This window comes from Panonychus citri, unplaced genomic scaffold, assembly GCF_014898815.1.
Source record: "Panonychus citri isolate SS breed McGregor unplaced genomic scaffold, ASM1489881v1 Contig00028, whole genome shotgun sequence".
Classification (NCBI taxonomy): Eukaryota; Metazoa; Arthropoda; class Arachnida; order Trombidiformes; family Tetranychidae; genus Panonychus; species Panonychus citri.
This window is the reverse complement of record NW_026515433.1, coordinates 897,476-908,377: the sequence shown is the minus strand read 5'-3', so window position 1 is coordinate 908,377 and position 10,902 is coordinate 897,476. Positions and strand designations below refer to the sequence as shown.

The following is a 10,902-nucleotide window of genomic DNA, read 5'->3' as shown; positions in this document are numbered from 1 at the left end:
TGACCAGTCCAACGATTAATTAAATAAAATGATGGTCATGAATTCACTGAATCTCATAAGAAACAATCAATTACGATCTTATGTCATCTCCTTGTAAATTTAAGGAAATTAACGTTTCGTTAGACGTTAAATTGTTTGGATGAAGTTTTAATGAAACGTTTCATTTGATTATAAAGTATTAATAATTGATTGTTGTCCAAAAATCATCTAATAGCTTTAAGTTTTATTATAGTGGATTCATCCATTGGCAACAATTAAAAGACACAAATCTGGTAATTCAAAAAACTATTACAAAGTTTCCAAGTTACGATATATTAATTACCGGTTATTAGTTTTTTCACCAATTATTGGGAAAATTTTCTTAATCATTGACGGAAAAGATTGTGGTTATTAAAATCAATTAAATTGCTTATGACAATCACTCTGTAGATCAATCAACTAGAAACATTGAACTGATCAACTTGAACGATTTTATTAACATTAAATTATTAGTATGATTATAATCAAATGTAATCACAATGATTAATAATTGCGGATAAAAAATTATTAAAAACAGCAGTAATTAAGAGACTTAATTTATTACATTGATTGATAAAAAAAATAAGAGTTGATAATTGACAAAATGACTATATGAGCTCTTCAAACAATCAGTTGATAATCAGTTGATTGTCTATTAAGTTTAATTCAAGTATTGATTGAGGTGTTTACATGATAAATAAATAGTGCTAATGATTAGCGACAATTAACTTGAATCATATTTTACAAGTGATTTAGCATATGAAGGAAGTCGAATTGGCAATCGAAATTGAAACAAACTAAGACTCGAAGAAGTTTTCAAATGTTTAGTTAATTGTATTTGTTTGTGATCCTTGATTGTTTTGTGATCATTGATGATTTGGTGATGATCAGTTGGTAGGAAAGAGTTGGGACTCAATTTATCTTGAATATATTTTAATGATTCATAATAATCTTTAGCTGATGATGTTGGTGTATCGATTTCATAAGTGTTGTTGAATTTTGAATAATCGACTCGATATTGTCCAGTATCTTTACGATAACCAATCATCTGTTCAAATCGATGGCCCCACAATATTTCACAGGGAAGGTAAGAAGTTCGAGCTTGAATCGATTGACCTGTTGATTCAATTGTTCCCTCCAGAATAACAACAATCTCAAAACGTTCTCGAACCAAACTATCAGCCGACATTGAATAAAAAGGAGAACTCGAATCTACTTCATGCACAATGGTCGCAGGCCAAACAAGGAAAACATTAGAATCACTATTGTCAAATTTAACCTCAACTCGATTATGATAATAAGGAACCACTTCTCCTTCCGATGTCACCTTACGATCTATAACCAAAGCTGAAATGGAAGCACCGATAATATGAGATCGATTACGAACATCACCAAGTCTAAACATTAGACACAATTTTCCATCTCGAAGACAAATACAAGCATTTCGACTGAACATTAACGTTTGAGATCTTTTCTTGGGTCGAGATAATTTAGCGAAAACAAAACCAACCACAAAACATTGAATCATAACTCCAGTTATCGATTGGACACACATAACGAAAATCGCCTCAGGACATTCCTCGTTAGTGTAACGACTTCCATATCCGATTGTATGTTGAGTCTCAATAGAGAAAAGAAAAGCAGTTGCAAAAGATTCAACTCCATTTACACACTTTGGTTTATCTCCACTTCCACTTCCACCACCTCCTCCACCACCTCCACCCGGTATAACTCCGTCCATATCTCCATGAGCATAAGCAATCAAATACCAAATCACAGCGAATCCCAACCAACTCAATAGAAACCCCATACTAAACACCAACAGATTCCATCGCCATTGAATGTCCACCATCGTCGTAAAAGTATCTTGTAAATATCTTTGTGATCGCTTTTCGACTCTTTCTTTCGATAAATTTACCGAACCATTTTTTAGAACTACTCGTTTTCGAATTCGACCAGGAAATATTTTCGACGATTTACTTTTTATTCCATTTCCATTTCCTCCACTATTATTGTTATTCGTATTAGTATTCCCACTAGTGTGACTATGGTTGTGATTGTGGTGATTGGTATTAAATGTCGATTGATTATTAAAAGTATTCAAATTTGTATAAACATCGGCAGAGTTTGTGAAGGCATTTTGTGATTTAAATCTGTACGTTAATTGTTTACCATATTCAGTGGTCACTGTTGATTGTGGTGTTTGATTGCTGTTAATTAAATTACCTTCATTTAAACCATTCGAAATATCAATTATCGTTGATGAGGATAATAATTTGCAATCGGATGAAGCCACTTCCCGCCATTTATCTTGTTCGATAACTGTTTCCATTACTAACTAATCACAATCGATAAAACTTAAACACTATTTCAAATAATCCACTTGATTGTCACTTTAATTGTCGACTAATTCAAACTAAACTCAATACCTTGAAATGATTTGAAAAAATAAATTTAATGAAACTTGATGACGACGATGATGATTAGGAACAGGTTTCAATTGAAGGGTTGGATGAAAAGAAAGTAAAAAAGAAAGAGAAAAAGTTAATTTTAATTTGAGCTTTTCGATTGTTATTTTAATTGCTAAGATTTGATCGTAATCAATGTAAACAATTGTGTAATTATCATCAGTGTATCACTTTAATTACAATCAGAATCTCAACTAATCTCTTCAATTCTAACATGTCAACAATTTGTTTTGATCATCGCTGTTGTTTAATTACTTTGATCAATGGATTGATTAATTTCCTTAACTAATCAATTTGACTTAATTGTTACTCAAGCAACATTATCATTTTTGGTTAATTTGTGTTTACCAAGTTGGACCAAATGAAGACAATCAATTGATTATGTTCAAAGGTCAACAATCAACAAATGATTATCAGATTTTTTCATTGGTAAAAGTTATCAATAGAATCAGAATTAATTAAATTTTGAACACAATTAATAACATTACTCAAATTACCGAGTTAATTTGAACAATCAACTTACTTGATTGTTTTAATTGATTAGCTTTTAATTATTTCAAATGTAAACATTGAAGATTAAATTAAGTTTAGTTGTTGAGTGAATTAAATTAAATGCTTTTCATAATCGTAGTTAATTGCTGAAGATTTTTAAATTGATTGAAAAAATTTTGATCAGATTTTATGTTTTCATTGTCAATAAGGAATAGAAAACAACAACAATTAAGTTAATTGCGACGGGAACATAAAAACATCAACGGAAACTTGATGGTAATTATAACTTTTATTTAATTGTCTTGATTTTTCAATGAAATGATTAATTTGATTTTCACGGTTTATTGAAGTTTTAATCAATTTCAAGTGATTGTTTTAATTCAATCAACCGAAACATAATCAATAACTTTGTAATTTTTTGTCAACAACAATTAAGTAAATCAATACAACCGTTAACTTTTTTTTCATCAAATGAACAATTTAATTAAATCAATTATGTCTAGTTATCCAATTGCATCAGATTAGTTTTGAGCGTTAATCAAATATTTACAATTTAGAGACAAGTAACTGATCAATATTAGTATAATGATTAACTTGAGTGATTAAAGTTGATTATCATTTAGTTAACTGAATATCTTACAATAGGAGATCATCAATAGATACAATTAGCTTATCAAAATTGGTGAAATTTATCAATTTGATCATAATTAATTGTTGTGGTTAATTGTCATTCTGTTTGCATTAAACACGTTTCTCTTTGATGATCTAACCATTTAATCAATTAAATTGTAGACAGCAATTATCTTGATTGTGTTTTCATTCGTATTCATTGTGATTAACAATCAAGAAACAAATTTACATCATATTAGTTTTGAATTCTTACCTTGATTTTACTGATTAACGATTAATTTAATTGACGATTACAAATTAACCTCTTAAGCTTTTGCTGTTTTTTTGGGTCAATGTCATTGAGAAAATGTTAATCCTTTTCTTTAATCATCTCGACAATCAGTTAATCATTTAATCAACAACCTTATAAAAAGATTGATTAAATGATCATCTTGACTTGAGGTCAATTTCCGTAATATTTTAATTAGTTAACTAATTGTTTTACTCAACTAATTGTGATCAATAATTAGCTTATCAGCTTATAGAAATAGTTAGTTTACAATTTTAATTGTCAACTGACACTCTAATTATAATCCTGTTTCCGTTTGATTTAAATTGTAAAAGTTAATCAATTATGAAAATATAAACCTTGATTTGATTTCTTAATTTCAAGAGACACAATTGCTTAGTTGCATTTTTAATTGTGATGAGAAAATTAAAACAATTTTAATCATCATCTGAATAGTGGATAATTAACCGAATCACAATTAACTTTAATTTATAAAATTGTTAAAATCCTCAAATTTCATGATCAAATAACTATTAGTAAATCAGATGAGACAATTAAAAATGATAAAAAAAACTTTAATCACAATACAAGTTCATTTGTAACAATTAAGACAATCCCTTTGCATGAACAACAATTTATAAATAAAATGATTAACCACAATTAAATGGACACGACAATTAAAGGCAAATATGATCAATAGTAAAACTTTTAATAAACAATAATCAAATCGTTGATTTACCCTTAACCAGATTTCTTAATTGTGATGAAAAAATAACTTGATTAACCCTTTCAATTTGGGTCAATGTCGTAAAAGATTTAATCAAATTAACCCATCGTAATCTTTACCCTGTAATCAAATTTAATCAAAATCCAAAACTTAAATCAAGAATTTAAATTGATTAAATGATCATCAAGAATAAGTTATCTTGATTAACTGTAATCAATAAATTGATTGCGATGTCTTGATGATTAAACCTGTGATTTTTTGATTGTTAAGATTAAATTTTCTCGAGTAATTAGTTAATCCATTTCCGTGAGGTTGATTAATTGAAAATCAATCAAGTTGATTGATTTGCTCAATGAAATCATCAAAGTAAATTGAATATTATTTTCAAGGGAAAACATTGAAAAAATATTAAAGTTTACTTGTTACCTTTTAATTTGATTCACTCGATGATTTGTTGATTTAATTGTTGATTTACTGATTGTAGACAATTGAAAAAAGAGCAAAAATTTTCCCATGAACTTCAACAATCAAAGAAGAAGAAAGAAAAAGAAAAACAATCAGAATTAATGAAATCAACTCGGGATAATCGTAATCATGATGATTAACCACTGGAAAAGTAAATTAACTTTACCTTCATCATAGTAATCGACCAACAATTTGCCCATGAATCCTGTGAATCAGCGGTTTTAGGTTAATTTACTGTCGCTCATAATCATCATCATAATCAGTATAATCGTTTTGATTAAATCAAGAGAAAAATACAATCAATTTGAAGCGTAAAATCTACAAACAATTAACCAAGAAAACATGAAAAAAACATCGGCGTTTATTCAGAAAAATCAATGAATCAGATGACAAAGTGGGATTTAGATGCTGAGGTGGGATGGAAATGCGAGTGGAAATTGTTACAACAATTTAAATGGCGAAAAACTAATAAATCAATGAAATTAAATACTCGGAGATTGATAATTTCTCCCTCCAGGTTGTTGTAGACTCTTAATTGTGAGATGATGATGATGATAGGAGGATAATGAGAGAGAGTAAAATGATGATGAAGGTGGGAGAAAGTGAATGAAGATGATAATAAGGATGAAAAAGTATTTCCTATCACGTCTGAATTGTAATCATCATAACGGTAAGTTGATGATAGATTTGATTGTTAATTTTACTTTTCAATTTCTTTATTTAGTGAGTCAGGTAAACAACACACAGAAAATGATTAACGATAATCATTCAACATCGTCAATAACTTGGTGTAATTGTTAATTTGTTGATTAGTTTAATGTTTCTCACGAATTGTTATCAACAATTAAAAACAATTCAGTTGTATACCAGTTTGAATCAGAGGGATTTTCATCAACCCTTATCCTATTTAAACTACATGATTTGGTTAATATCTAATTACAGTGTCTAAGTCAACAATCAAATCAAGAATCTCATCTCAAGAGGTAATACAAAACTTGGTTAATTAACTAATTATCATTGATCGCAATTCACCTAAAACCTTCCCGAGGACATTTTTGTGTCTTGGTTGTGATTCTTAACTAGCATCGTATTTGTTTAATTGTTTATGTTTCGATCTTGATTTTAATCATCTTTGCTTTCATTGTTAATTAAATATCTTAATTTGCCAACATCACAACTCTAATTATCTTGATTGAAGTTTGATTACAAAGTGTTAATTCAGTTATCATGGAGAGAGATAGAGATTGGAGAGACGGTGCCAATGCTGCTAATCATTTATTATCCTCATCAACGATAATTGATATTTCGAATGGTTTAAATGAAGGTAATTTAATTAACAGCAATCAAACACCACAATCAACAGTGACCACTGAATATGGTAAACAATTAACGTACAGATTTAAATCACAAAATGCCTTCACAAACTCTGCCGATGTTTATACAAATTTGAATACTTTTAATAATCAATCGACATTTAATACCAATCACCACAATCACAACCATAGTCACACTAGTGGGAATACTAATACGAATAATAATAATGGTGGAGGAAATGGAAATGGAATAAAAAGTAAATCGTCGAAAATATTTCCTGGTCGAATTCGAAAACGAGTAGTTCTAAAAAATGGTTCGGTAAATTTATCGAAAGAAAGAGTCGAAAAGCGATCACAAAGATATTTACAAGATACTTTTACGACGATGGTGGACATTCAATGGCGATGGAATCTTTTGGTGTTTAGTATGGGGTTTCTATTGAGTTGGTTGGGATTCGCTGTGATTTGGTATTTGATTGCTTATGCTCATGGAGATATGGACGGAGTTATACCGGGAGGAGGTGGAGGAGGTGGTGGTGGAAGTGGTGGTGGAAGTGGAGATAAACCAAAGTGTGTAAATGGAGTTGAATCTTTTGCAACTGCTTTTCTTTTCTCTATTGAGACTCAACATACAATCGGATATGGAAGTCGTTACACTAACGAGGAATGTCCTGAGGCGATTTTCGTTATGTGTGTCCAATCGATAACTGGAGTTATGATTCAATGTTTTGTGGTTGGTTTTGTTTTCGCTAAATTATCTCGACCCAAGAAAAGATCTCAAACGTTAATGTTCAGTCGAAATGCTTGTATTTGTCTTCGAGATGGAAAATTGTGTCTAATGTTTAGACTTGGTGATGTTCGTAATCGATCTCATATTATCGGTGCTTCCATTTCGGCTTTGGTGATAGATCGTAAGGTGACATCGGAAGGAGAAGTGGTTCCTTATTATCATAATCGAGTTGAGGTTAAATTTGACAATAGTGATTCTAATGTTTTCCTTGTTTGGCCTGCGACCATTGTGCATGAAGTAGATTCGAGTTCTCCTTTTTATTCAATGTCGGCTGATAGTTTGGTTCGAGAACGTTTTGAGATTGTTGTTATTCTGGAGGGAACAATTGAATCAACAGGTCAATCGATTCAAGCTCGAACTTCTTACCTTCCCTGTGAAATATTGTGGGGCCATCGATTTGAACAGATGATTGGTTATCGTAAAGATACTGGACAATATCGAGTCGATTATTCAAAATTCAACAACACTTATGAAATCGATACACCAACATCATCAGCTAAAGATTATTATGAGTACCAAAAGTTTGTTAATTCAACAAGTGGAAGAGGATTAATACCCATGGAGATCATCAATGGAGGAACTACAATCAGCCAAATTAAAGAGGAAGATGAGAATCAAGCTTATTCACCTGATTCTGGTGTGTCCAATAATAGTTACGATCTAATCGCTTATCCATTCAGGTCAGATTGAAACGAGCGATCAACAATCATCATCTCATGACGAAGTAACAATCAATTCAGTTGTTCATTGTAAACATTTTCATTGAAAAACATTATGTTCATAAACAAAATAATTTCCAATTCAAATTGTAATTAGTGATCTGCAAATTCAACCACTTGGATTATAATTAAATTGTCAATTTATATTAAGTTTTCATCTTGTGTCTCTCTAAAATGTACTAAATATTTAATTGTCCTCTTTGATTGTAAATTTAAGCGAACAACAAATTAAAATAGATTTTATATTTTTACAATTGTTACAAATTGATTAGTATTAATTAGTTAATTCTAACATATATCACCAATAAAATATTGTATCAATTGATTATCATTGATCATTGATTGTGATTAGAGTGTAAATGAAAATGAAAACACAATCAAAAGTGAAACAATTAAATGGTAATTATAATAATTAGTAAAAGGTTTCTTTTCGTTTTGTAAGTAAACATGAACAAATATCCTTGAGATTTAATAATAACCAAGTTGATCAATTGGTTCCAATCATCGAGCGTAAATTATTTCAATTGATATTTTTCTTCTGTGGGTAAATAGCAAAAAAAAGGAACAATAATTAATTGTGAGGAGCGTAATTAGGTTTGGGATTTGAATTCGTAAATCGAAAACAAAAAGGCTTAAATGAGAGAAAGTTTCACTTCGAAGTGTAAGTGAAATTGATCGCGATTATCATTAGGATCAAGAAGATTTTCTCATTTCTTTTTCTCTCTCCTACTTATCCTCTGGAGCTCTTGATTGTTTGATTTGATTCTGTTCACTCCTTTTGTTATGCTGAGGGATGTTGATGATTTGAAGATGATGAGCTTGATGATGATTGTTGAGGAGAAATTTGATTCGACGATGAAGAGACATTCGTATCCTCGTAGGGTTTCAATTCTCTAATCTGTTTGATCAAATAGGCTTTCTCATCGTTGAATTGTTCGTCATCAGCTCTATCGGTTTGAAATTTGGTCAGAAAATCGACAAGTTTCTCTTTATTTCGAAGTAGAATATCTAGAATCGGCTTTGGTTTATTTGGATTGGCGACGAACACTTTAAATACATGGAAAGCTTCAAATTGAATATTCCTCGATCTATCTTTTAACATGGTCATCATTAACTTGAGGTTTTCTTGGTTACTTATATACTTTGTCATTACGGTAAAGTTGTGACGATCCAATAATAATTCACCTAAAAGCTTGAGAGATTGACGTTTGGTCACATAGTTACTAGAATTTAATAAATTCTGATATTCGCTGAAGAAACTGTCATAATTGGCCTCAAGAAACTCTGATGATAAGATTTTGTGACGTGTCAACAGCTCTTTAAATGTGGAAAAGGCGTCAGAGGCAATATCGAAGGTGGAAACTTCAACATATGAGAAGAAATTGTAAAAATCGGGTGAATAAAGCATAATCTTGGCCAGAGCTTCATATCGAGCACATTCTCGTAACATGGAACCACAATTCAGGGCAATATCATGTTTCTCGTATCCTTTCATGAGAGTGTATAATATTTCTGGTTTGGTACAAATATACTCGACGGTGGGACATCTTGTACCTGTTGATAGAGAGGATGGAAAGATAAGAATGAGAAGGGAAAAAAAGAAAAGAACATCAATAAGCTTTTATTCAATTGAAATTGAGGATAAGAAGAAAAGAAATGAAAACATCAAGAATATTCTCACTCCAATTTATTCTCATCTTTTTTTCTCTCTTCCCTTATCCTTTTATTCTCTTTCTACTTTACTTTCTATTTTCTCTTTCTTTCTCTATGAATGATCTTTTTCTTCTTCCGTCTTCTTTCCACACAGAAGCCTTGACACTTAATTATTTCTTAAAGATACAAACTCAAGGTGGAATCAATTTTCTCCATAATCATAATCAAATCAACTGAAGAGCTAATTTTTTTTCTCTCTCTCACTTATTCACTCACTAACTGGAAGTGTATATACGTAAAAGTTAACAATCATATTAGTGGTAATAATAATAGAATCAACTCTGAAATTAGATACAAATAAAAGGATGCAAGAGAAGGAAGGAAACCGGCAACCGAGTTGCATGACATTTTTGTTTCTGGAATAAATGAAAAGTTGTTGCTCTTGGCGATCCCTTGAGGAGGTGGATTGAGGATCAAAGTGATCATGTTAATGGCGGCATCATTTTTGAAAACACTTATTAGCTCACCTATTTGCCGTCGAAGTATATTGTTGAAGATTTGGGCGACATCTTTTTTAGCTTCAAATTCAATCCTTGACAGATTGTTGATCAACATCAACAATAGATTTGAGTTGTATAACTCTTGGGCCAATTGAGCCACTGCGATGTCAGTTTGAGGCTCATTATCACCGCTTCCGTAGAGTAAATTTTTCATGGCGACCAAATTTTTACTCACATCTTCAGTAGCTTTTTCAGCCTTTTTATCACCTTTCTCAACGGCAATTAAAGCTTCTTGAAGTGATTTAATTAAATCAAATGGATTCTTATGGCTTTTTCCAAATAAAGGCATAGCTCTTTTATACACAAGTAGAAATGAAAACAAGCAAAAAAAGAAAAGACAATTTAAAACACAATCAAAGAAAACAACTTTAGGTTCAACCAAAGGTACAACTTTTACGGTCCAGATGAGGCTATAATGAGGAACAACAAAATATTAATTGTAATTAATTAATCAACAAAAACATGACAAAAACAAACAACTGATACTCTTACAAACTAACAAGATCAATGAGACTCAAACATTGAGAGATTTTATTGAAGAAATTGATAGATGGCAGTGCGATCGGTCAACTATCATTCTCAACATTTAATTTAATTTAATTTTAAAAATAAAACTATTAAACTCTCAATTATTGGAAATTGATTAATTCAGTGAATTTGGGTGTAAACCGACGTATTGGTGAGGAAGAGTTAATTAACCTTTTAAATGAGTTGAAAATTCTGAGGCTCATAAATGGGTCATGGTATTAACTTTTTAAAGAGCAATTTGTTGTGTCAGAAAATCAATTTTACCTCGAGA

The 10,902-nt window shown here is 30.7% G+C and overlaps 3 protein-coding genes across 3 annotated transcripts; 1 reads left to right on the top strand and 2 right to left on the bottom strand.

Moving 5' to 3' along the window:
• Positions 1 to 559: 559 nt before the first annotated feature.
• LOC128396916 (ATP-sensitive inward rectifier potassium channel 12-like) lies at positions 560 to 2,543 on the bottom strand. Its single transcript, XM_053357567.1, has one exon. The coding sequence runs from the start codon at positions 2,348 to 2,350 to the stop codon at positions 743 to 745; it is 1,608 nt and encodes a 535-aa protein (XP_053213542.1). The 5' UTR covers positions 2,351 to 2,543; the 3' UTR covers positions 560 to 742.
• Positions 2,544 to 5,690: 3,147 nt separating this feature from the next.
• Positions 5,691 to 8,154, top strand: LOC128396918 (ATP-sensitive inward rectifier potassium channel 12-like). Its single transcript, XM_053357570.1, has one exon. The coding sequence runs from the start codon at positions 6,296 to 6,298 to the stop codon at positions 7,859 to 7,861; it is 1,566 nt and encodes a 521-aa protein (XP_053213545.1). The 5' UTR covers positions 5,691 to 6,295; the 3' UTR covers positions 7,862 to 8,154.
• Positions 8,155 to 8,274: 120 nt separating this feature from the next.
• LOC128396923 (protein Mo25-like) lies at positions 8,275 to 10,619 on the bottom strand. Its single transcript, XM_053357576.1, has 2 exons — positions 10,071 to 10,619; positions 8,275 to 9,444 (listed from the first exon to the last, which is right to left on the bottom strand). Exons 1-2 carry the CDS (start codon positions 10,390 to 10,392, stop codon positions 8,672 to 8,674), a joined length of 1,095 nt encoding a protein of 364 aa, XP_053213551.1. The 5' UTR covers positions 10,393 to 10,619; the 3' UTR covers positions 8,275 to 8,671.
• Positions 10,620 to 10,902: the final 283 nt, after the last annotated feature.